The 27,191-nt window shown below is 37.8% G+C and overlaps 1 protein-coding gene across 8 annotated transcripts in view; it reads right to left on the bottom strand.

The window, feature by feature from the left end:
• Nucleotides 1-7,778: 7,778 nt before the first annotated feature.
• Nucleotides 7,779-27,191, bottom strand: part of ATG5 (autophagy related 5) — an 81,710-nt gene continuing 62,297 nt past the window's right edge. For 7 of the 8 annotated variants that reach the window (XM_040597669.1, XM_040597670.1, XM_040597671.1 and 4 more), the window contains one exon: nucleotides 7,779-9,555. In XM_040597669.1, the coding sequence (XP_040453603.1) occupies nucleotides 9,419-9,555 (137 nt within the window). In that variant the 3' untranslated portion in view covers nucleotides 7,779-9,418. The remainder of the gene's footprint in view (nucleotides 9,556-27,191) is intronic. The other variant, XR_005828417.1, reaches the window with a different exon arrangement.

Raw genomic sequence — 27,191 nt, 5'->3', positions numbered from 1 at the left:
CTGTTGCATCGAGAGGCTTGCGGAGTAATGAGAAGTGCAGCATCTGACGTCCTCTCTTTTTGGTACATTATGGGAGTTGCTGCTGGCTCCTATTAGCTCTTGGCTTCTGCCTCTAGTTTTAAAAAATTGTAAGGTGTTCTTTGTTTGTTGAAGTAGAATTTTTTTAGACTAAATAGCATGCTTTATCTCTCCAAGGCAATGAGTCCAGATAAAGCTGCAGACTATGCTGAGCAAGCAACAACACGACTGTCCTCGGGGAGTATGTTCATGACAGAATTCAGAAGAACCAGACTCACGCTTAGGTCAGCCCTTATTCTGGGGAAGATCTTTCCACCAGTACAACACCCTTACTACATGGTATGAATGGCAGAGGGATACTTCAGCGCTTCAGGCAGATAGTGACCCACCAAAACACTCAGCAGAAAGACAGCACAGGCAGGAGCATTCTCTCTTGTTCCCTGTGATCCTATTTGCCATTGCAAAATAAACTCAAATAATTCTCAATAAATTTCCAGCCACACCATTCACACTTAATCATACCTCCATTGCACAGTGAAATGAAATAAAAAACCCAGCCGCTAATTTGTTTCAAGTAATTTACACCAGTGCCAGTCAATAAAATGATCCCTTTTCTAAGGTTGCTTCAAATCCCTGAAAACTCTGTTAGATATAAATAACAAAATAATTCAAAAGAAATCCTGCAGGTAAAAATGAGCACTCAGACTCATTACTGTCAGGTCAAGATGCATATGTGGTTACAGAGCATCCGGCAAATTTACAGTAATTATTCATCGCCACATTCTCCTCCCCAGCCAATGCCAGAGAAAGCACCCTGCTGTTCTCAGAGACACAAGCAACCTGTTTACTCTGGGGCAACAGAAGGTAAAAGTTCCCTATCTTGGGGCAGCTCTGAAAAGCTCACACCCTTGTTTATGAATGTGGCAACTGCAGCACATGCCCATATGCTAAAATGTTAAGGATCTTCTCCTACATTGATGGTATCCACATTCATTTCAGTGTAGCACTTCACAACACATTAGGATCAAAGCAGAACACCTAAATATGTTACAGAACATTCCAAGTATATATTACATTAAAGATGAAGACTGCATTTTTATCCTATCCAGTCAATAACTTGCAGCAAAGATGCTGCATACTCAATGCCTTTGATTATTTCAGCACCTTCCAATGATAAAGACTAAACTCCCTTTAAAAAATAAAAACACTTTTTTTTCTTAAACTCTCAAGTCTTCTGATACCATCAAATGGCATTTTGGAATAGGAGCTGCATGTGGTTTTGAAGCACTGTTAATTGCCTGCAGTGACACAAGCAATGACTGACTTGGGTGTGGGCAGGGGGAGGGGAGTTGTGCAATAGGCTTCTTCCATATGCCATCACACGATCTCAATTAGGTTTGCTTTTTGAAGGTATATAGAAAGCTGATTACACAGAAACAGCAAAATAAATGTGAACAAAGGTAAGTATCAGCCTTTGTGGATACTTCTAATTACTTGAATGCCAACTTTAAAAGATAATTTAATTTACACCTTGCGTTATCTTGATGGAAGCTTGCATGGTTACCCCAGACCAAGTCTCTTTTAGAGGTATGGCTCAATCTGGAAATACCAAAATTTCAGAGCCCCCTGAAACGATAGCTGCAGAATTAATTGTTATGTCCAGTAGCTATAGTTCATCCACTTCATTGTTCAAACCATGCAACAAAAAAACCAGAAGGGATGCGTTATGGAAAATGGCAGCACCCAGTCTGGGGAAGAAGGGAGGGAAAAGTGTAAGTAGGTAGGCGTCAGAGAACTGAAAGATTTTCCCCCATGTCCCCGAAAGACACTGAACCCAACATGATTTATGGAGGTCAGAGGGGATATAAGTCCTCCTGCACCTCCCCAAGGAAGCCAATTGCAGCAGAACCCTTGAATGCATTCAAGTTTCAGTAAGAGATAAAGACCAAATAGTTCTTCTTATCTGCATATTAATTACAAACACAGAATATATTTCAAGGAAATTGTAAGCTGACCCATTAGGATTGCACCCTCTTACCACTGAAATAACTGAATGTACAACCAGAAGTAGGGCATCATGAATTTTGCTAAAATCTGACATGATTTCTTAGTGAAGGACATTTGAGCAATAAACTAAGCTTTTTTTTTTTTTTTTTTTTAATTGCCATTATGGCTATTGTTCTAGTGAATTCCTCAACAGCTGTCAAGTATAAATTCACATACAATAAACCAAAACTGGACAGTTTGCGTAAGGGAGCAGATCCCCCAAACTGCAGAGAAACTGCCTGGGTGGTTCAGCAAAACCACACCTCAGCAGCAAGGCAGAAGTCCTTTATGTGTCTTCCTATCGAAAGGTGTCAAGATGTAAAGTTCAGAAAGGCCGATGATTAAAAATGACACGTCCTCTTTGTACTGCCTATACAGCCTGATTATGAATATTGACATATTTTTCTACAGCTAAACCCAATATAATGGAATCTTATTCTGACTGGAAAACGAAACTGAAAAGGCTTGTGACCAAAACTGGGTTTGGTATTTATCACACACATTGAAAATGTGTTCTGCTGTTCTGTATGAAACATTCATAACAGTATAAAGTAAAACCTTTAGAACCATGAAACAGTAATTTTCATGACAGAAAGGTTCTCGAGCAACTCCATCGTTCATTCCCTGAATAAAAAAGCAATGCTGACGATGCAGTTTTCCATGACACAATATATTAAAACAGCAACATGAAGTGCCCGTACAAACTGTGCTGCCATTTTGTGCGGGACCTCTTGACGCCTCAGCTGGAGGCCCAGGCCTAGGACTGGCTGCAAAGGAAGCAGCTCTGAAACAATTTCTATAAATAAAGGCCTTCTTAAGCAACATGCTAAAACAACAAAGTGAAATACACCCTCTGAAGTGTACTGTTTGCTCTGAGAAGGCAGCTATGGCAGACGGTGACAACAAAGGTGCCAGACATTTCGCTTTGCAGATGGAAGCCAACACACCACCACATTCATGGAAAGGACGCAAAGGAAAGCACACGGTGGGAGCTGTAACATGATGAGTGAACAAGAAACCTGGGTGAGATCAAGAATCCTGCTCTGTCATTTCACTCCCCATGAAGTATTTTTCTCTTGAGCCCCACCTTCACTGTTTTTTCATTATTCTCATTTCCCCATACCCTCCTCTGCACCTTTCTCTCACTTGTTTTCCTACAGGGCTACCCAGTTTGTGGTAACAGCCAGCAGAAACAAACTCATGCCTCAGATGTTGAGGGAGAAGCTGAGCAAGAAGGGTCACAGAGTGCTCCAGAAATCAGGGTTTCAGTCACAGTCACTGCACATTACTGATAGCAAGCCTGCAAGGGAGGGACAGGCACTGGAGAGCAACGGGCAGGTTCAACCCCACCTCCAGTCAGCTGAGGTCAAGAATTAGTTAAAAAAAAAAAGTGAAGCTGCAAATTAAAGAAGAGTTTGCAAGTAAGGGACAGAACTCGTATGGTAAAATTGCTGCCGTGGAAATAGCGAACAAGCCGTATAACTTCCTGGGTCATGCTGGCACCTCAGGCCTCGAGGCCCACCACCGTGGCCTGACCTCTGCCTCCCTCTGCCCTGTACAGACTGGGACAGACTTTAAAATGAAAAAGGCAAGCTTATTTCGCTAATTTTGAACTCTGGAAAAAAATCCAATGAGGGCGTGTGTACATATGACTGATGGAAATCAAACCTCTGAAGTGCAGATTATTTTAATTATAGCTAGAAGAACATCTAAGGTGCAAGTTTCAGACAGTTTCCACTCTGATCTTTAATTCCGTAGCAATGAAAATGTGAGTGCCTCTGTCTAGCTGAAATAATTACAGACTTTCTTTTTTATGGCAGCTGGGACACTACTGACCCTATGCAACAAAACCTCAATATACACAAGGAGAAATTATATACACATCTATGAAATTAGACATTACCAGCTTTCACATGTGCACTCTCTCCACATACATCTCACTGTAAGGCACCCATTGAAGGGAGAGGTTTAGAGAACAATGCTATTGATTTTTTCTTTCCCCCACCACAGCCCAGGTTTCTTGGAAAGAGGACCTAAATTCTAGCAACTTTTAAGATGTGCACGTGAACTTACTAAATCCATCTGACAAAGTCTAGCAAGTGATCCTCCAAATTATGGCAGATGCAAACTGTATCACATACCTGCTTTACCCTTTCCACCGCATAATACTCACAATTACTGTGAGTGCTAAGATGAGAATATAATGTGTATTAATAACTAGATCACACATTTGCCGCCACAATGTATTCATTTTATCTGTTGACCTATATTAGTGAAATGATGCAAAGATTAAAGCCTTAAACATCTTCAGTGGAAAGTGCCATTTTAAAATCTGATGAATTTTGGCAGTTTCAAGTGCAGTAAAGTCAAGCTCCTCCAACCTCCAACCCTAACCTGGTGTTTGAGTGCCTGCCTTTCTACCCTGTTTTTTATCCACATAAATACTATTAAAACCACGTGGAAACCCATACCTTTAAACTTTATATAACTGCGAGTTATTTTATACACCTGAAGTACACAAAACTCTTTGTGTACCTGTTTGCATAGCTGCATTTGAAAGTTTTGTATTCTTCTGTGTTCTTTAATCTATTGTTTAGAGAAACTGGTGTTTCATTTCACAGTTAAAGAATTTAATTACTTTAATCGTAGAGACATGAAAGGCAAAAGAAGGAAAGAAAACATCTCACACTAAACTCTTCTTCCACAAGCTATTTTGATAGTGTCACTTGAAAGTACAGAACTCTGAAATCTACTTCTGAGCATTTGAAACTTCACGTTATTTTTACCTCTCTCTCAAAAGATACTACTCAGGTTTAGTGTGACATTTTGAAATGTCACCATCCCTGTCTCAAAACCAGAAGTTTTAATGCATAATAGACACCTACCTGTTTTAATTCAGAAGTCCATTCTGTACGTGATGTGATATTCTAAGAAAGTCTGTGCATACCCTTTCTCATCCTTAGGAAAGAAAAAAAAAAATCACTTCAGGAATCTCTTTCCCAACCAAATAAATGGGGATTGCTAAAAATCAATGGCTGAAGTCACTTTCTGAAAGACTTATTATTCTGATACAACCACAACTTTTGAATAAAAAAATATATTTTTGGGGGAAATATTTCCCCCTGAAATACAATTCTGCCATGTCAAGAAAATATTATTATTTTCTCAGTAAAGACAGAGTAATTTTGGTTTTGCTGGAAGGCTGAAGCTTGAAAAAGTGGTAGTAATTGCTAAAGATCCACTCAATCTCCACATTTCATCCATTTGCAGCACCAGAATAATGGCACCCAATGGGAGCCCTCACGATCACTAACGCTGTTCTCTTTCTGGCATAATTTGACAACCATCAGTATTAGTATTTGACTTTTGAAAAGTAGGTGATCAGTTTTAACATATACATATGGCAGCATATGAATAAATACATTCTATAAGCTACTACTGCTAACCTTGCAAGCAAACTTACATCTATATTCTTCAGTTTAAAATCATCACATGTAAAAATGCTTGATTTGGAAAGTACCTGTGAAAGGGACTAATCTGTCCTTTTTTTGTCCAGTCCCTTGATTTATTGATAAATTATCACTGGCAAGCTGTGAAATTTGCTTAAAACATTCTCCAAAGTGAATAATCATTTTTTAGTCCCAGAAGTCTTCTGAGAGTGTGCTAATACTTTTGTACAGCCAAGATACAGATTCCTAAATATCAAAACCAAAAAACCACCAGCTACTGTCAGTGCCATAAACCAGGATTTGTCACTCAGACATCATTCACCATGAGGAAATAAAAAAGCGCCATAATTATTATGCAGGATATAAATAATACAGGACGTCATGACCAAGAGTCTTCATCAGCAGATATGTACCTGGCTGTCAAAGCAAAACATGCAAGGACACAGAACCAAAAGGACTTTCCCAGTCACTGAGTCCAATGACTGCTATTGTAGGCAATCAGCTCTTAGCCTTTTCATAACTTAACCTTTATAGTAGTTTACTCCCAAAACTCATGGTGGAGAAGTAACTGGGTTTGGAGTAGCTCAGTGGTTTTCCTTCCCATAAATTTATTAATAGCTAGTTCATACTGCGTGTTCCTGTGCCTGATCTGTCCTCAAGATTAGTATTTCTTCACATTCCTACAAGATTTCCCAACCATATTGATACACAAATTCAGCAGTATCTGCATTTCTGCCACTAAGACAGCACAGTATCTACACTAGCCTCATCTTTCCTTTCCACAACTAGATATTCAAACTCCCTCCCCTCGGCCCCCACAAACATTCCATGTGAAAACATCTGCCTGGGCAGGCAAACAAGTCCCCCCTCCCCATTTTCTGTATATAATAGGAACCCTGGATTAGAGGTGCTTTAGCAGTGTAACTTACCGTTGTATGAGCTTCCCATACATATGCATGTATTTCCCAGCAGAAATCCTTCTCCCTAGTCCCTGTGCCCACTCTGTACATCCAGTTCAACATCTCCTGTTCTACATTCTTCAGGGTTACTAGTCCTTATTGCATTTAGGGTGCTCCTCCCCCCTCCCCCCCCCCCGACCAGGTATTAATGGAAAATAATTTAAAACTAAAATAAATTTCTAGCACTTAATGAAAAGGCATTGCCTTATGTGCTAACAGCAGGCTGAGTGACAGCCAGTGGTATCAAAGGAATAATTGGAAAATTCACTCTTCCTTCACTGAACAGCCAAATATGGAGGTAGCCATTACCAAACTTCATGAAATACAACAAGCTCTATATTCTGCTCTCTTTTAAACTATAATTTAACGTGTTCACCAGATACACTTAAATTCTAAGTGTAAGACTGCGTGTATATATTTGACACTCTTCCTTATTATTTGAAATCAGTTTAGTGAGCACTATGTTAGATTCTAACCAACTTAGACCAAATCTGTTTTTTCCTGAAGTTACAGTATTTCAAAGGGAAGAAAACTGTTTAAGCCACAAGACACCTTCTGTTCCTATTGTTATTCACAAAGTAAAAGAAACTACAAAAATGTGATTTAGATCAGGTAAAGACACAACTTCATTTTTGTGATGATGTGCTTTTGTTTAGATACATCACCCAACCAGCTCTTTAAGAAGTTCCTACTTATTAAGCATTGTTTTCATCACTTCATGACAAAGATGCTTATTTAGCTGCAAATAAAGACAGACTCAAACTTTGTTTTATTTTTTAATAAAGTTTAAATAGTTAAAATAAGAGGAAGGAGTATGTTTTAAAGCCAAGCTATTCCTTTGTTCCATGCTAGGCCTTAAAAGTTGGATTTACTAGCAAATATGGGCCATGAGAAGACAGCTGTATATTTAAAATGCTGGTGTAGAATATACTAAAATAGTCAGTGATTTACTCCATCTTACCTTAATCAAAGGAAACACAACCTCTACAGTTTTTTAAATGTACTACCTCTTACCCTGATTAATGGAAGAATTATCCCTACAAAAGACCTTTTTTTAAAAAAAATACAAAGACACTACAAAATATTTGATTTATCCATTGGCAGGACTTTGCAATTCTCCAGAATATTTAGATATGTCTGCCTAAGAAAGTTTATAAATGTCAATCCAACACTGCAACAAAAATTCCAAACAGAACTGGAAATTAGAATAACTCGACCAAATCATCCCACTGTAAGAGTATTATATTTCAATTCTGCATGAACACGATCAGCATGGTTTGTTTTGTTTTAAAAATTCTTCATGAGCCACAGAATACAGCATAGGTTTATTTCACTGTTATCTTTTCCCTTCCATTTCCTTAATTCTATTTCTTCATTTACATTTAAAACACTACCTAATTTATCTACTGGCTTTTTCTGCCCTTCTATCCTCACCCAAGGAGATCCTTCCCCTCTTACACTTTGAAGAGGCTTTTGTTTGATTGATTTTCATTTTCTTCTTTTTCAGATACAGGCAAGTATCCTACCACAAAGGGAGCATGGAAAAGAACGGGAACAGTGCTGGGAGTTACTGGGACATGTGCAAACCAAGACCTTGAGTAGGAACTTCAACAGTTACTATTTCTGAAAGAAAAATATCATGCTTTCTTTATATTTTATATACTTGACAATATGTCTACTATAAACATAGTCTTGTGTCACAAACAGCCACAAACTGCAGACAAAGCAATATAGCACACCATTTGATGAATTCAACATAACACACAAAAAATGGTAAGAGTCCTAGCAGCAGCTGCAATGGTAACAAACATTTAGAAACCAAAGCGATCCAATAACCTAAAAATACAGCTGCTAAACTAAGGAAAAATCTGTGCGATGACATTAGAAGCTTCCAAATTTCAGACTAATTGTTCAGGGACCACAGTAGAAAACTGAACTCAGATGTAAGGAAGTATTAGTTTGGAAAAGCCTTAGCTTTCCAAAATTCAGAATTATTAAAGAGCAATACATCTGTTCATCATTCCACAATTTAAATGTTTTCTAGTCTAAGGGAATAAACAGCAGGATACAACCGTTTGCAACATCCATTTACTTATTTTTTTGGAACTTTTAAAACTAAATTAAGAAAATATTCTTACAAGAAAAAAATTCAGATGAGGAACAAAGAAATGCCATGATAAATCCTGAGACAAATTATCCTACATCATTGCTTGTCTATGAAAACTAGTTTGAATAATAAACATACTGGAGTATTCAGTGACAGCATACAAATCAAAAGTATTTGTAAATTATTAAATTGTGCATGTTTTTAAATGACAAAACATGCTCATGGGTTTACTTTAAAATCTCTCACTGCTTGTTATCAAAGTTAAAAGATCATTTGCATACCAATACACATACTGTAAACATGAACTTCTCATTAAGGAAAGAGGCGTTTACAGTAATTTGATCTTTTACAAAAAGCTATTGGTAACTGAATCTCTCAGTGTCTAACTTTCTAGAAAATTAAGCCCAAGTTTCCACTCTCAAAGCTGAAACACTAGTGCTTTAGGAAACAGCCCTGTTTATTTGTTAATCAGAAATACAATCAAGTGGCATATTTCCATTTGCTCTTCAGCTGACAGTTTCAGCTTCATTATGTTTTACAAGAAAACAGCAGACTTGCAGAGGTCCTGTAAATTCTTTCATATCGCAACTGATTTAATTACAGCGGTGAAGAAAAGCAGTGGTGATGCAAAATAAGATCAGCCCAATTGCCCTTATCTGATGATAGGATCTTCTCTTCCTGTTTGGCTTGCAGCAGTGAGGACTTCTTGTTTTATTTCGGTTTTTTGTTGGTTTTTTTTTTTCCTGGTCATGCTGCCTCTGTCAAGACTGACAGAAGCAAGTTGACATGCCCTTATAATTCCAGCTTGAGAACGATCCTCATACCCATACAGCAGAGTTTCAATCAGTAGGTCGGGGAATGATACTAATGTGGAGAAAATTATCTGGATAGCTCATATGTTCACTTAGCCACTGTATGGGTGTTTCCAGCATTGGCTCAATTCCATGAATCATCACTTGAGTCTTCTGCTCTCCATCTAATTCAAAGAAAAAGAGAAACCACTAGTATACCAAAGTTCACAGAAATATTAAACATTTACTTCATTTACGGTAGATTTAATTGGTGTTAAGAGTTTAACATTTAACAGAATGAAAAGCAGGAAATATTGGTATGGAGAAAGCTGAGATTACTATCATCCAAAACAGAAACTAATTCCAAGGGGAAAAAAAAGGGTTTAAATGAAACTTAATGAAAATGCCGTTCTTTATTAGTTGCAAGTGTTTTTTTTCCTACAGTGATCACAGCTTGGTATCAACACATTTAAGGCATATCCTTCTCACCCAGCTACAAGCCATATGAATTTTACACAGATCATGCTTAAGATGTTGAGCTTCCTAAAACATACTAATAAAACTGTATTCTTAATACTGTCATCTCTTGAAAGAGCTGGACTACATGTAATACATAAATAGTCCTGAAGTAATTTTGTTTCGCTAAGATTAAGTCACTAGCAATATTTCAGAGTTACTCAGAGGCTGAGCTGGCACCAGCTTTTTCTCACTTAGTTTCATCTCTTGGAAAAGTTAAGTTCACAAATGATTCCCAGTATGACAAGAATATTTTCTAAGAATATTTCAATTCTTTTTATTTATACTTGTCCCGGAGGATGCAAGTACTTTGATCCTTTGATTCAAATGATGGGAACCAGCTAAAGCAACTGACATTACTGTCATGAAATGAACTAAAAAAACCCCCAAAAATGAAAATTTATTTCAGAGCCTTGAGATGAGAAGAACATCTGAAATATGCTCCAAATGATGGTTAGGGGAGAAAAAAAAAAAAAGTAGGCAGTGACCTTTTACTGTTTTTATACTATAGTCTGGCATTCTCACATGGACCTACCACAGCGAAATCTACATTGCTCAAAAATATCACTGTCTTCTCTAACTGACATTTTATGCTCCCCCTCAAGTTCGTTGGAAGAAAGCAGAATCTACAAGTAAAGGTACCATTACTGTCTCTTTCATTCTGCTTCCCCAATTGCAGCATAATTCCTATTTCATAACATAGATAAAAAAAACTTATTTGCTTGGTAACCAAAATGATTTGACAGCTGCCTGAAGAAATTTGTATTACAACCAGGTATCTATGCCAGCACAGGCTAAATTAGACTAGGAGGAATCATACTTGAATATGGTGTTGACTATGCTAGTAATAATTCTTCCTGCAAAGTAAACAGTTATGTTTGCCTAAAAAAAACCTTACACGTTAGTTACATATGGTAACACATTCTGCACAAACTCTTGATTAAATATATAAAGCTTCAGTCTCTACATGGCACAGTATACACATTACCACACTAAATCAAGCATAAACAATTGCTGTTTTCTGGTTTTATTCCAAATAGGTTAGAAGAACGCAGTATGTCATTTAAAAATAAACTTCTGATATTTCCAACCAAAGCAGGCATTTACCGGGCTGAAACGTTACCAGTCCAACTGTCAAGACTGCAAGCTCCAAAAGAAAATCTCAGAAACCAAGATTTTACAGAGAAGTCAGGGAACAGCAAATATTCTCAGTATAAAGTAACTCCCAAATATATGTATTTTAACACTTTCAAACTAAACTCTATCTATGGTATTCCCAAAATTTGCTGCAGTCGGTGGCACTTTTTTGCATTTTATAATATAATTTAATTTTCAGAAACAACTAATTTGCATACACAGACAGATGGCAGAATGCTGTTTTGGCATTAGTAGTGTGCTAGCCACCTATATATAGCTGACTTGGCAAAAACTTGCACAAAAAAATAGATTAAAAGCTTTAGAACACCAGTATAATTTTCTTGTCATTAGAGGAAAAGCTTATAAATGATAAACACTTCATTTGGCTCTTCTTTTACTGTATGATAGAACAGTACTGGATGTGTGTGCATATGCGCGGTACTTTGATGCCGATTGCTTAAAAATGAAATGCAGTTAATCTGGGTGTTGCCATTCCCTGCTCCCTACCCCACTTTATCCCTTTCTCATACAAATCTTTTATTCTATTCCTCAGCAAACCGAGAAAGTCTCAGAGGTCAATGAAGAATTTACAGTTTAATTAAAATCTAAATCTCTGCATTAGCATTGTTTGTGCTTTAGTATTATCGCTAACAAAGCTTAATTCCTTTCCCCCTTGAGGCTTGACTAAAGAGATCTTATCTACCAATTCTGTATTTACTGTAGCTTTCTTTCACAAAATCCATTGTTTTTACTTCAGCATTCTTCCCTCCTTTTGTTACTAGGGACAATAAACTCTCACTTAAGTCACATGTACTCAAACTTTCTTCAACTTTCATGTTTTCAGTAACTTTCCCATTTTGAATCACATACAGAGTCTCTCTCCTATAGATGGCTCCTCTGCTTTATGTAGCAGAAAGGTTGTCAACAGCAAATACGCCAAAAAAATTTCTGGAAATTATTCTTGTTTTCTCAACAGCTTTCTAATTCTTATCCACCATTACCTACCGTGATCTGGGGTCTGGATGATTTGTGAGCTATGAAAGCTTCATCTACCTGGTTTACTGATAACAGTAGATTTACAGAGTATTTTTCCTTCCATTACTGTTCAGTCTTAACAGTTGTAGCTTATTTTGTATGTAACTTGACACACCAAGTGCTGTTCTCTTCTTCCCCACCCTGTATTCTATGATAACAGAGTCTTTTTAGACTGAAAAAATGCCTCTGTAGAAGTGTACAAGTTGCTAAACACAACATATATTTAAATGAGTGGTGTAAGATTTAAATGATTTAATTACAAAGATGATGAATGCCATTCATGCCATTGGACCAAGCCTATAAAAATTAGGGCAAATAACTCTGCCCATTTGTAGTGCATGGGGTCTAGACCTGATATCATTACTGTCAATATCCATTTTACGATATTCAGCAATGTAGTAAAAAATCCCCAGGATTTCCTTAAACCAAGAAGTTCAAAATTTCACCTCTGACTTTTTTTTCCCCCCTTTTAAAATCACAATAGAACAGAGTTACATGTTAGATATTGTATGATCGAAGATGGTTTCTTTTACTTTGTTGCAAATTAGTCTCAGTAAGACGAAGTGGAAATATCAAAAAATAAAAGCATAGCCATAGACATTTCATAGGAATTTTTTTATAATGTGTGTACATAGTAACTATTTACTTAAAATCAGCATATTTTTGTATTACTGAAATTTACAAAAAAAGCCTCAAAATCAGTTAAGCTGTCATCTCCTATCAGAGTGGTTGTCCCAGGATTAAATTGTCTTTGCTTTACTTGTGGGAAGCCATGAACAGGCATTATAGCCCCCCAAAGTCACTAGTGGCAAGTGATAAGATATAAAACAGATTATAAAACTTTTTGGTAAACCTTAACAATATTCAATCTCCAGAAGGTAGATAACTATGCTTACATGCTGTATACTATGGCATTTTTGAGACCACTTAATTTAGATACTAACTCAAAGGCTGCAACACTTAAAGCAAGTGCCCGACCCAGGCTAGTAAATCACACCATGTAAAGTCAGAACAGTTTTCCAACTCTGCACAGAAAACAGAGAAACAAGCAGCTCTGAAGTGAAGGTTTAAGAAGACTTCTGCTTAAACCTTCTCTATTCTGATTCTCTATTGTCTGTAAGATGCCTCGGTATTCCTGATCAGGAAACCATCCGATCCAGCCAAAGAAAGTATTGACAAAGGACTTCTGCAGATAAGCATCTGCTGGACGGAAGAGATAGTGGCTGTTGCATCTCGACAGTCCTCTAGGCAGTGGCTCAAAGCCCTCCTCAACCTTAGGCAGTTTGACTCCACTCTCCTTCTTTAAGGAGAATGCCCTAAATACTACATTTGCTACTGCTAATCCCAAGCTTCCTCTAAAAATCCTCAATGTTCAAGAATCAGTGAGACACAGAGAAAGAACAAAGAAGAGGAGATCTGTAGTCTCCAGAGAAGGTAGGAAGATGCGCAATGTCATGGTATCACATGGGAAGTTTTTCTGTTTCCTTTAGCTGTGTAAGTTACTGCTTGCAAAGGAAATCACTCAATATCAGGAAACAAAAGAATTAGCCTATTCAGCATAAATTCAGATTGTTACACATACCCCTGACGCAATCTAAATCAATTTTTCTACTGAACTATCTTTTCATTTAGAAAGGAAGAAATAAAGATGTAGGGAAAAGAAAATGTTTTTGAGACAGGTTCAAGTGCCTAAGAGCAAAATAGTGAGAAGGCACTACTTCTGGCAAAGGTATGTATTTCAGCCATTTTTCACTCAGATTACCACCACAATGCTCACCAATGCTGCAGAGACATTCTCCCTTTCACCTACACAAGATCAGCTTCTCCAGTCAGACTAGATCTGTGATGCAACACTTAAAATTCTTTAGTGGGATGAAAAACCTCCCTTTTGATTTGCTGCCTCTAGCAATCACCTGTCAGGGCAATTTAGCTGGCTTAAATTCTTTCATTGACAGACAATACAAGATAGTCAGGATTTAGCAAAAATGTTCCTGGAGTAGTACAGTTAGAATCCTCCACATGCAAGTCCTCTGCAAAGCAAGTCCCAGAACCTGCCTGTAACCATCAAAATGGACAATGCAGAAACCACAGCTTCTGAGGGCAGCGCCACATACAAAATCGGCTTTAAAACCCTAAAAAGGGAAACAGAAGTTTGTGCTCCAAACTAGAGGCAAACAATGCACTTTTTGCATGATACACGGCCACAGGGCTATATTGGACAAGGATACTAAAAAGTGTGAGGTGTAAATCCAGAAAGTGTCACGGAGAAGCAGCCTTATTAATAATGTAATAGAACTAGTTTCCAGCTTTTTCAGCTCTGAAGTGAGCCATAAACATTTGCTTGCTTACCTTTAGAATACATGATATATATACTCTGGATTAGATGATACTAAAGGCATTCCTGATGACAGGTCGTACCACACTGTAGGAAAACTCACCTTGGGCCAGTGTTATAAGGAGCAGAGTTCTTTTGTGACTGTGGTGGGGCTCCTTTCCTTTCCGCCTCTCCTGCTCCTCAGATTACCAGGCAGGACAACAGGCCTTTAGGTGCATGTAATGGTGAAGCAGCCACAGTACACGTGACAGCATGTGCTCAGCAGCTAGGGCCCTGGACATCTCTGAATCTGAATAGACATCTGCCCCAGGAAGTCAGTCAACTACTTCTTTAGGCTCTCTTAGGAAATCGCATATAGATACATAGCTTTCAGTAATGTGCTTCATGCATAGATGCAGCCACTAAGTTTGTTACTGACAGGTGCTGCTGATTCAATTTTTAAAGCCTAAAGACAAAGCTGGGTGGGGCTAAGCCTCTAGCAAGCAAAGGTGAAATTTTCCTTCTTGAAAGCTACAATTCTGGTCAAGCACAGAGGATCACACATATGAAACTACGTGCAATTATTTACAAAAGTCTACACTATATTAGCAAGCAAATTCAAAAATCATGTTCTAAGTGGTAACCACAGATGGTAAGAAAGAACTGGACAGTGGTTAAGTTATCCTTCCCCTCTCTAGGCATCTCACATTAGATATTCTAGGACATCCAGAGAACAGACAGCACCACACAAGCCTCAGTCTAAAGTAGTAGTACTTGAGTGACTTCTGCACCAGTAGTAGAAAATAAGCAAACAAGCACTTAATAAAAGTGCAAAAAGTGAAGTACATTCAAGAAGGTAGCATCTCTAAAAAATCCAAAACCTCAATATTGTCAGTAATGGTTCAATTTGATACAGGAATCTTGCAAATGCTAGCGCTGAAACTGATGAATAGCATTTAGGTCTTCAACAGTCCAGAACTGAAAACTGCTCTAATGTCTGATGTCAAAATTTACAATGACTGGATACTGTTTACAACAAAGCAAGCTTCACAATTATTTTTGTTTGTGTATAATACAAGAGTCACATGTGCTGATAAAATTCCCATAAACTTCAAAGAAATTAAGCTAAGGGGTATTTATCAACATATTCGTATCACTTTTGTAATATTTGCATTAACCAGATATCATATCTTCTTTCAATTTATGGCAAAATATTTATTTGCTCAGTGAGCAAGCTTAGCTAAACAAAGAATTCAACCCATCTCTATATATGCTCTCTCTATATATATATATTATATCTATCTATGCTTTGTTTTTCTTAAGAATCTTTAAAAAAATAATTAGAAGTCAAAACATTATTTCAGGTTTTTTCCATTCATAAACTCAAATTTAACTGGAACATTTCCACAATAAGTTTCTGGCACGTGTATGCATAATAGCAACCGAAGTCCAGAAATATAGTGAGATATTCAGATTCCACAGCAATGATGACATCAGTAGAATGGCCTCAAATAGAAAAACAAACTTGTATTTTAAACACATTTTACCTACTCAGCTGGGTACTAACAGGTGCTCAATACCTACGCAACTTTATAGGAAGCATATACAAACAAAAAGTTGAACTTGGTCAAATCTCTCGGCCAAATGATTACTTGCTCTTTGAATATGCTTAGCACAAGTACTTCATACAGTGAACGTTTCAGTACTCCTTAATGATAAAAATATTTCATAGTTAAGAAATGATAGCTTCAAGGTCTAAGGTTACCATACCTTCTACTAAGCAGGGGCTTTTTTTCAGTTAAAATAGTTTAAATATGAATAAAGTCTTAGTATGAGTTTTCAGAAGCTTCACACTAGCCTATTTCAGCTACCATATCCCAGGCTTTCCTTACTTTTCTGTGAATTCCACCCTGTTGTAAAAAGGACCCTGCTTGTCACAGTAGCAGGCTCTTAGAACTTACTCATTTTCCATAGCAATCTTAACATATGGCTCACTAATGGCACATAAACTACCAAAATCCTTACTCCCTTTTTCTCCCCTAGTTTGGAATAATTATCAGTTTAATATATTCAGATGATACATTGGATCATAATCAACAAGATACGCTGTTCAATATCCTCTGACAAAAAGCAAGAACATACAAAAAATTTTGCAAAGCTGACTCTAAAATAGCCTAGCCACAACAAAAGGTTCCTCTGACCTCAAAAAACTCAAGAGGCTGACACATGACACGAAAGCACAGGACTGGCTTTTCCTTCCTGCCTACATATCCCACCAGCCCTGGGGAAAGCCACTGATGCCGATTTCAGGGGAAGAACTTGCACACAGAAATACATGGTCAATGCATCATTCAGAACAAGTCTTTTTCCTCAAAATTATTCCGTATCTGGAATAAACATTGTTCCAAACATAAGATGTGGTTTAGAGCATAAGAATTTCAGTTCCTGGATACAGTCCAACTACCCAAAACAAATATAAATCACCAATCAGATCTGGTGAACCGGCAGCAACAAGAGAGTATCTGTCATTTCAAACATTGGTAGTAACATGAGTTCTATTGCTCAAACTGAAGGTCACAGTTTTCCTAAATGTATGTTCTCAGCTTTGGATATATTTGATATCTACACAGACACCCCAGAGAGCTTTTAACTATGGCAAGTTCCTGGCATCAAAGACATCTAATGGTAAATAAAATCCACAACTTTGTATTTTGTTCAAAAAACTTTTAAAAGGAATGTTCATTTCTAATAGGTTTATTGACTCCGTACAGATAATAGCAGTGCTTAGTCTACCTTTTCTAACTCATAATTATTTTTTAATTATCCTTTAAAATAAACAGCTCAAAACATCAGTTTCTCTCCACCCTAAATGTTTTTCGTTCATACTAAGTGTCCCAATTTCACCCCTACAGCGCTTTGATGTCATCTTGCCCATCACAAGAACTACTGCTTCTTGGTCCAAAATGCTACGGTTGAACTAGACCTGTACCAAACTCAGTGAACTCTTCTTGCAGAATACTTGACTGCAAAAGCCCAGCTCCAGGCAACATATCTCAAGCATTCCTCCATTGCAACACTGTCATGAAGTCCACATTCACTGATTTAGCTTTAATTACTGCTGTATTTCTTTATGTGGTTTTGACACAGGCCAGTTGGCTGATCTCTACATGATCTTCTCGTGGCATAAACATCTCCTACTTGAGTTTAAATGTTTGTGACTTCAAGGAGAAAAAAAAAGTTCCTTTGTTACAGTTCTTAGTATGATTAGATTCCCTGGATTATATTGCAACACAGTCCTAGCTTTCTCTATCCCCAGAACAAAAGTAGATGAAAACACAACATTATAACCTATGTTAAGTATCATTAAATACTGAGATAAAAATCAAATTCTTGGCATCACCCCTATTAATCTTTTCCTTCTCCATGCAATTTTCCCTCTCTTGTTATTTCCTGTCATCTTCTACCTCAAGTCTATCCTCAGGTCAGATATGCACATTTCTGAAACGTAACAAAAAAATGTGGATTAAACTAATCACCACAAGCACCAGTTTATAACCCTTTGGAACAGCTTACGAGAACTTGGGTTACACTTCTAATCTCACAGCAGCCAGAAAGTATGTAGACAATAGAAAACTTTTTTCTATTAATTGAAGAAGTTTTTAGAGAAAGCAAATTTAGCCTCAAAAGTCCAGGTTGCCTGAGCAGACTATTTTCAACAATCCTCCATGCAGTCCCAACCAGTTAAGACTGACAGTAATGCCATCTAAGCAACCAAGGGGATTTTTCCTTCTGTAAAAGAATTCATGCAGCTCAATGGAAAAGTTGATAGAGGATGGAAATGAAAGTTTTACTTAAACTCTGTTGGTTTTAATTTTTATTTTTGTATATTTAATAAAAGTTTTTAAATGGGGTTGTTGTAATAAGTCCCAAACTAATTTGACAGAAGCCTGAAATACGTTTCTTAAAGATCTAACGTTTTAGTAGTTACAAGGTTTTAGAAGACCTTCCAATGACTGAGCCTGAGATACTTCCCATCAAACATCTAGCTTCAGGCAGGAAAAAATCACCCCAAGAAACATTTGATAAGACCAAACTCAGGAAATATTCTTAAACTTCTTCTTCCTTAGCATCAGTGCCTTAACCTCAGCCCCGAACCAGCAATAAACCTGTGCTAGTTTATAAAAGACCGGTGTTTGCAACTGAAGTTTGTGATTTTCTGTAATGTGTTTGCACATGTGAACAGCGTGGCAAAGTTCAATGCAAATCATGCTGCTGTTCCATGGAACAAGTAAGCACACAACACATTTATATATACAAGGAACAGGCAAGGTGTGCATTAAAAGGTAAGCACTTGAACACATGACAAATTGAGCCCAACTCACCCATGGTATGTTTTCTGTTGATGAGGGAGAGCTAAATCACTTTTAGAAGTTGTGCAGCTTTTTTAAACAGCAGGCATCTTGACTTACAGTAAGTTAACCCTTCCATGCACCATGTCCTTAATTAGAGATGAGGTTTTCCTTCCCTCTAAACTTTATACAACTGACCTTCAGAAATTAAAGGTTAGCTCTGTATACAGTTAGGGAGCTAAATATGATCAAATATGGCTCTTGGAAAAAATGAAAGATTTGATGGAGATTTTTCTCTATGAAGACCGGCATAAAGCAAATTAATTTGCTGTAAAAGACCTCTTGTTACTAATTGTTCATGAGAACTTTTATGTCATTGTTTTTAAAATACTGTTATGCCAATTAAATAGAAAATTCTCTATGCAATCGTATTTTATGTTCCCTATGCATATGCACATTCATACACTTTTAAAGGTTTTTAATAGCATTCTTGAACTTTCAATCTCTATTTACTTCATTTTGAAGTTACTATAATTCACATCATGCCTGCAAATATTCTTTCATTCTAATGGCCGTCCATCTTTTATAATGAACTTCTCAGATAATCAAATTATGAACTATTCCCAGCAAGGCAAAGCAAAGAAGGATTACTGTTGCTGCATAATCATTGTCAATACAGGAAAGACCAGCAAATTTATTTCTTTTCATCAATCCACAATGCTAATTGTTAGTCTGCCTGCCCAGTTTAATAAATCAAATTCAAAAGTAGACATTCAGGCATAATTATAGTTTAAAAACATTTGCCTGAAAAGTGATAAGTAGCATATACAGATCAAAGACTTAATGGTTGCTATTTCATGTTTTGTACCTTCCCCTGTTTAACTGGAGAAAAATAAACTGGTTTCGCCTTTTTTTAAAGGCTGCTTTGTTAAATATCATCATAATGTTGCTGGAAGTAAACAACTTCGCAAGCAAACTATACATGAAAACAGAGATGAGCTATTCAATTAACTCCAAAGTATGGACAGTTTTGTTCCATGTCCGACAAATTCTTCAACCTCTGCTAAGCTGATTAGTAAAAACTCTGCTAATTGAATCCATTGATGTGAAAAACCACAGGCTCAAGTCTGTACTGCATACATCAAGCTGAAGGATTTCTGCTTCAGCCGTAGCGGTAATAGTCAGTGGGGTCAGGTCAAAGAAGGTTAAAGCGAGTCAGGATATAGCCAAAGGAATACATCAAACACTGATTTTAAAAGGGCAATTAATCTTAGACAGAAATGCTTCCTGGGGAACGAGATCTCAATCTTAAGAGCACACTACATGATGTAGCAGTAAAAATGTACATATACAAGCTTAGGGAGCTTTCATCCTGTGATCACAAACAGAAGGGGAGTGCTGTTTATCAGAGAAATACAAACCCTTGCTAAAATACTTACATTAGCTCTTCCGGGCCCCTACTCATTGAAAAATAAATTCTTTAATGAGCAGGCAATAGAGTTTACATGCATGAAATCTCTTTTTCTGTACATGTACTGTAAGTTCTTTTGAACAACTAGTAGATCAAATTATTCAGAGATCTTTTAGCACAGTAAAATTTAAAAATTTAGTCTTGAAAAATTAATGAAAGAGGGGAAAAAGAAGTAATGGTATACCTGAAGGGCTCTTTACACTGAGCAGTAACTTAAAATATAAATAAAGAACTCCCCATCCCCGCGAAACAGCTACCTGTTCAGAGTCAAGGTTGGAAGTGAATTTTCATCAAAAGTTCAACTTAATTTTTCCATTCCAAAATATCAGGAGTTAGCTTCAAAGATGATAAATTATCATATAATCTTTATTTTTAGAGTCTGACTAGCAACTTAAGATTTATTTTTTTTTAGAGTTCAGAAAGTATTTTTTCACTTTACAGCAGAACAGTAGATCTGTAAGATTTGTAACACATACATATGGCATTTGCAAACAGAATTTGCTAAGTTAGTATCATTAATTAGTTAGCAGCATTACTAGAAATCGTCAGCTATGTGGCCAAAACACTGCTGGTACATAGCTCTGAAATGACTTACAGCTAATTTTACTGCATTAGTTTGCAATTTTAAAGACAGCTGGCTTTGTAGCCACCCTTCCCTCTGAGGATACCGATCCCTAACATTACAAGTGGCAGAATGGCATCTATTTGTGTATCTGGTCCATACATCTGCCTTCTTTGCTTAAATTGCCAGCGAGTAAGAGTTTGCATTAAGATCCTGGAATTAGTGAAGTTACCCAAAGTGTAGACACCCACTGCGTTTTGCCATTTTAAGTGTGGTGATGATATATCAGGAAAAAGGGCAAAGAGCACAAGAGATTCAAATCTTCAATGATTACAGCACCAATGTGCACATGCCAAGCCACTGCATAAGACTTTGGCTTCAACATAAGGAAAAGTTTAATCACTATTTTCTTACACATATTCTCAAAATTACTACAGATGCCAAATAAGATGGAAAGTACAATTAATCCACTGAATGCGAAGTTATCAAAATCTCTGATTGAAAGTTAGGTATTCAAGAAGACAACTACTACTAACCTGTGCTTCTAAATCCTTAGAGTAGGACACAGTAAGTAACATTTATTAGTGGATTTCTGTGCTTTACATTATTGGTAAAGCTGCTACTTTTCTCCTAATTATTTTGTGTAGGTCCTTTAGTTGTGCAGGTTTCCCTTTTAGCCCTGTAAAATGCTTATCTCCTGGGAAAATCAGGTTATACCTATATGCATCAAGGCAGAATAAAACAAAACTGCAAAAGAGAAGCAAGGAAGACTGGAATGATTTTATTCAGTTCCCTCTCCCGATACAGTACATATACCTAATTTAAAGGTATAGATGTAGCACACAAAATGGACCAGGACCCACTCTTGGGACCTCAGGGCAAGTGTCAGAGAACAGCTCACACCTACTCAGTTAAATTATGTCCCCCTCCATATTGCTCACTGAGAACAGTCCCCAGACTGTTAATCCATGAACGCTGCCCAAATTTTCTGGGAGAGTATTAATTAGCCCAGACCAAAATTATGCCAGAGAACTGGTAATAGTCCTACTGCACAAACAACACATGTTCTAGCCCTCTTTTGTTTACTAGTATAAATAAAAACAATGACACCACAGTGTCTAAATCTAGTTGTGCATGGCAGTGGCAGTGACCTGGTTCAGAACTTCACACTGGGAATCTTCACAGAGGTTTCTCCTGTCTTCTGAAAGCTTTGGTAGATCCACTAAAGTCTCCAGTTACAGCACTAAAGGCAGCAGTGATTATACAGCATATGAACATTAACAGAATGACGACCTCTACTGAAAAAAAAATAACATTGAAACATTCTCACATTTTCTATGAAACTAACTATAAAAAATATCCTGTAAGTCTATATACTTTGTGTACTTGAGCTGTTGCTGACATGCTTGTTTTTGTGAGCAAGGATATATGAGAAACTAGAAGAAAGGTTTGGTTTGGTTTTTTTCTGTGTAGTTTTTGCTGGCTCAGTCATACCGAGTAACCTCTGTGATCTCCTTGGGGTGAGATAGACTGATTTAGATCAGGATTCAAAAAATCCAGTTCTTAACTCTGCTACTGACCTCAGTGTGACCGGGCACAAGCCACATCACCCCTCTGCGTCTCTAATTTCTCCTTCCTTTTTGTCTCTCTTCACTCATCTATTGTCTAAGTGATAAATTCTGTGGGAACACACTGCAATGGCCATACAGTGCATAAAGAACCTGAGGTCTCCTCCTAAAACACAAAAAGATATTCTTTTTAAAACTGAAAACTCACCACACCCAAAACATTTTATCAAGATGCTTTGATTCCAACAGTCTTCCTAAAACTCATATGCATGGCTGAATATTGACAGAAAACCTGCCCAATTTCTAGGAATTTTCCACAATGTTTTCTTCACTGTCTAGATTTTTAGATCCTGAGCATTCTATCAGGGATTTCAGTGTAGGACACTGATGCTCCCAAGAAGCACAGCTCTACTGCAGCCCATGAAGCAGACTGCTCCAGGATGAAAAATCCCACCTCTCTTCTGCAGAGAATTTTTGAAGTGCCGACTTGTGATTCCCAAACAGAATAAGCTAAATTTTGAAAGAGTTATTTTGCTCTGTGGAAGATTTTACTTTCTCCATTTCATACTACTACTAGTTAATAACAGACTTAAACTTTGTTGTGCTTGAATAAAGTCATTGGCCTTCTGACAAATTTAAAGAGAATAGTTTGGAGTCTGATACTAATAAAACTTATTGGGTGGTCGACAGAACAAATTTAGCTGAAGCTGAACAAATTTCCAAAGGCTTGTCCGAGAAACAGGATTATTTCCCTACTTGCTGTACCTCTTCCTACATTCTGTCTTTCAAATGTGCAGGCACATGCATGCCCAAAACCCACTTCCAAGTCTCAAAGAAAAAGCACGTTACTCTTGTGATACTAGGAAAGTTGCTGGATGGAAGAGGAACGATAGAATAGAATACTTCAGTTGGAAGGGACCTACAATGATCATCTAGTCTAACTGCCTGGCCAAAAGTTAGTGTGTTCTCAATGGCATTGTCCAAATGCCTCAAACACTGACAAGCCTGGGACATGGACCACCCCTCTAGGAAGCCTGCCCCAGTGCTTGACCACCTCCTCAGTGAAGAAATGCTTCCTAACGCCCAGTCTAAACCCCCTTTGGTGCAGCTTTGAACCATTCCCCTGTGTCCTAGCACTGGATACCAGGGAGAAGAGCTCAGCACCTCCCTCTCCACTTCTCCTCAGGAAGCTGTAGAGAGCACTGAGGTCACCCCTCAGCCTCCTTTTCTCCAAACTAGACAGTCTTCAGCCGCTCCTCATAGGACATGCCTTCCAGCTTTGTTGCCCTCCACTGGATGCACTCAAGGACCTTCGCATCTTTCTTAAATTGCGGGGCCCAGAACTCCACACAGTACTCAAGGTGAGGCCACACCAGCGCTGAATACGGTGGGCTAACGGCCTCTTTTGACTGGCTGGTTATACTGGGTTTGATGCACCCCAGGACGGGGTTTGCTCTTGGCTGCCAGGGCAATCGCTGCCTCACATCGAGCCCACTGCCAACCAGCACCCAGATACCTTTCTGCAGGGCTGCTCTCCAGTCACTCCTCTCCAATTCACAATTGGGCCCAGCATTACTCTGTCCTAGATGCAGAGTCCAACATCTGGATTTCTTAAATTTCATCCTATCTGCCACCAGGAAAGGGGCAGAGGACTCACAAGCTACCAATTGGATAATCCTTGTATAGTTGATTGAAGTAAAGTTGCAGAAATCCTTAAAACTAAGTCATGCTTGCTGTTTCCTGAGAAATTCTATGCAGAAAGATAACAACTAGCCCCAGATTCCCACCATGTTTTTTCTCTTCTTTTGACAGCAGCAAGCAAGCCAGAACATTCTGCATACACAGAAGCCCCCTCTGATTCTGATGCATAGAGCTTGTTAGCCATTTTCATTTCTAAACAAGCCATATAAACAGCACAGCTGCCACACTTAACGCTCAGATTATTTGTACCTGTCTCTGTAGTCATGCCAAATTAATTCTATATTAATTAATTCGGTGGCCATGACAATTCTATAATCTGAAGCCAACCTTTGGACTTCCACCCCTTTTGATCAAGAAGAATTACTAAATCAAAAGGCATGCAATTTTCACACAGAAAAAAAATAATCTTTTCATTTCAATTTTAAAAAAAACCAACTGTGGCAGGTAGGGGTATGAAAGGCAGATGCAGAATGATAATCCAAGCAGATGGTTGGGTTAGAAAAATGTAACAGGCACAAATAATGACTCACACCAGAAAGGAGATGTACATGATGACCTCCTCCCAACATGGAGAGCACCACTGAGTCAAGGACACCGGGAGAGTGGAACAGCTTAAGCACTGGTCTGAAGTTCAGCTCTGCTGTGCAAGATGATTCTCATAACGGAGGAGACAGTGGACTAAAATTCCTATCACTGGTGAGCTTTTAATCATCTATTTAGTATGCCCGCACACTACAAGACCTCTAACTCTTCACAATACTGTCATATCCATGTGGCATGGAAGTGTGGCTAATAATCTGCCTAAAACTGACCAGGGCTGGCTATATTTCTAAATTTAGGTGGCCTGGAGAAGTATTTCAGCACCGTACCTCCACAGCACTGAAAAGCACAGAGAAGCCTGCAGAGAGCACAAGCTGTCAGACTTACTAGTTTGCTCACCACTGGAGCAGCAAGGACGGGGATGGTTCTGTGCAGCTCCCACGGCAAACCCCAGGTCCAGCTGCTTCTGACCTCAGACAGAGCAAGCTCAGTTAAATTTCATGTCAATTTAAAGACATCCACACTGCTTACTTTTACCTCCTTCTACTGCACGATTTGTCACTTGCATCAGGAGCCTACATGGCAAATCTAGACTTAGATTCAATTTTCTATTTGACTAATTTACTGGAAGTCAATGCTTAGAAAACTGAGGGAGAACAAAAACAATTAATATGTTGTCTCTCATACAATATGCATTAAAAAAAGCTGAGAGTTAATTGAAAACAGTTGATCCCTAATTTTACAAAATCATTCAGTACAGCAAGTCTTAAGAGAAAAATCCTGGAAGTCTTTTTGATCCTTGTTTTATTTCTGAAAGAACTAATGACACTGCTGTAGAAAGAGGTCAGTTCACACAGCTTTTCTGAATGAACAACAATGCTGTGAAAACTGGGATTGATTGATAGCCTACTGTTTGCGTCATTATGTCCAAATGCTTACCATTTGAGTCTTCAAGGAAGCATGAGACAAAAATCAAAACAAGTTTTATGAAGACTTCAACAACACTGGCAAATTAAAATTGTATCCAGAATTGTTTAGACATGATAGCAGCGGAAGAAAACTGTTTCCTTCTGTATTATACAATTTTTATCTCTGCATTATGCACGATGTCTTAAATTTCTGGTGTGGAAGAGGAAAGAAGTTCTTCCCTCCCCCAGAAGAACTCTGTTTTCTATCATTTTAACCCTTTGCCTCTTCAAAGCATTCTGCTGAACTCAATACTGTTTCCTCTTGCAGTTGTTGCTCTGTAGTTACATAAGATCATACTGCGTTCATCCCCTTCTCCTAATAAGATGAGTCACCATTTCTAAATGAACTGTTTACAGTATTAGGATGTTATTTTACAGGAACCTCATAAAAGTCTACTAAACTAATTTTATTTTTTTTAATTGCTGTGAATTATACACATTTTTTTCCCCTCAAATTTGATGAATTCTGAGATGCAGAGTTTACATGTCACTATATTCTGGAAACAAAGGCCCCTTAATTGGCAACAGGAACACCTACCATCAGATGCAAAAAACTGGGAAAATGCAGAGTGAAGTCTCTAGCAGAAACAGATTGATAACAATTTTATTTATCTTTTAAACTACATTTTGCTGTAAGCAGGCAGCCTAATCTACCTAATCTCAGTAAGACAGGTTATTAGACATTAGGGAAAAATAGCCACGGTGTTATCTCTCAAGCATAGATCATTAATTTTGTTATTCAGCAGTTTTGGGAAGTAATACGTTCTACCATATCAGTTATGTGACCTTATGCTGTATTTGCAAGCAACAACTGGGTCTTAACACCTTCTCTTCCTTACCTGCATAGAAAGTGTAACTACACAGTCTAAGAGACCACAGGCTTCATCTAAGACTGTTCCTCCATAATACACTAAATCTTCTAATAAATAGTAATAACTCCCAATTTTTTTTTTTAAAGACTATCTAGTTTTCTGGAGCTGAAATTCCACTGACAATTCCACTTTACCACACAAGAAATATCCAATTAAAGGATCAGCTTTTGTCTGTGCAAGTGGCATCCACAAGCATAGGAAAAAAGAACAGACGAGTTTAAAAGCTGTAGCATGAATAATCAGAATAATCTGATTCTAACCCTGGAGTCCTCGTGAATGGGTGTTTCATATTAAAACACAAGACAACATCTGTCATGAGCTTAGATGCACAGTCCTATGAGAAGTAAAACTAGGACTTGGGACTGTTGGCTGGAGAAGATCTTCAGGAGTGCAAAATGGTGAGAAGAGACACACTGGATAATTTTACTGCTGACTTCCCTGAGTAAACCAGGACATTAATCATCTTGGAGGACATCTGAAAACCAAGAGATCTAAACTGGGAAATAGAAGAATGTTGATATAGAGACATGGTCCCTAGGTATCTCAGTATTTTAGATTTTCATATCCAATGGTACAAAAAATTGTTGGAAAACTCGAGGAAACTGACATGGAAGTGTAGATAATGGAACACCACAGGGCAAATGGATGGAAAGCAAAAATAAAGAACTAAAGCAGAAGTAACAATGACTAACTACTTCCCTGAAGATGGAGATCTATTTCTATTCAGAAATCAGCTAAGGTTTGAAAAACTACAAAAATAGTTATACAAATTATTGTGAGCTTAGTCA

The sequence above is a fragment of the Falco naumanni genome, chromosome 6 (assembly GCF_017639655.2).
Source record: "Falco naumanni isolate bFalNau1 chromosome 6, bFalNau1.pat, whole genome shotgun sequence".
In the NCBI taxonomy this organism is placed as follows: domain Eukaryota; kingdom Metazoa; phylum Chordata; class Aves; order Falconiformes; family Falconidae; genus Falco; species Falco naumanni.
Note: the sequence above shows the minus strand (reverse complement) of the source record. Positions and strands in the feature narration are given on the sequence as shown.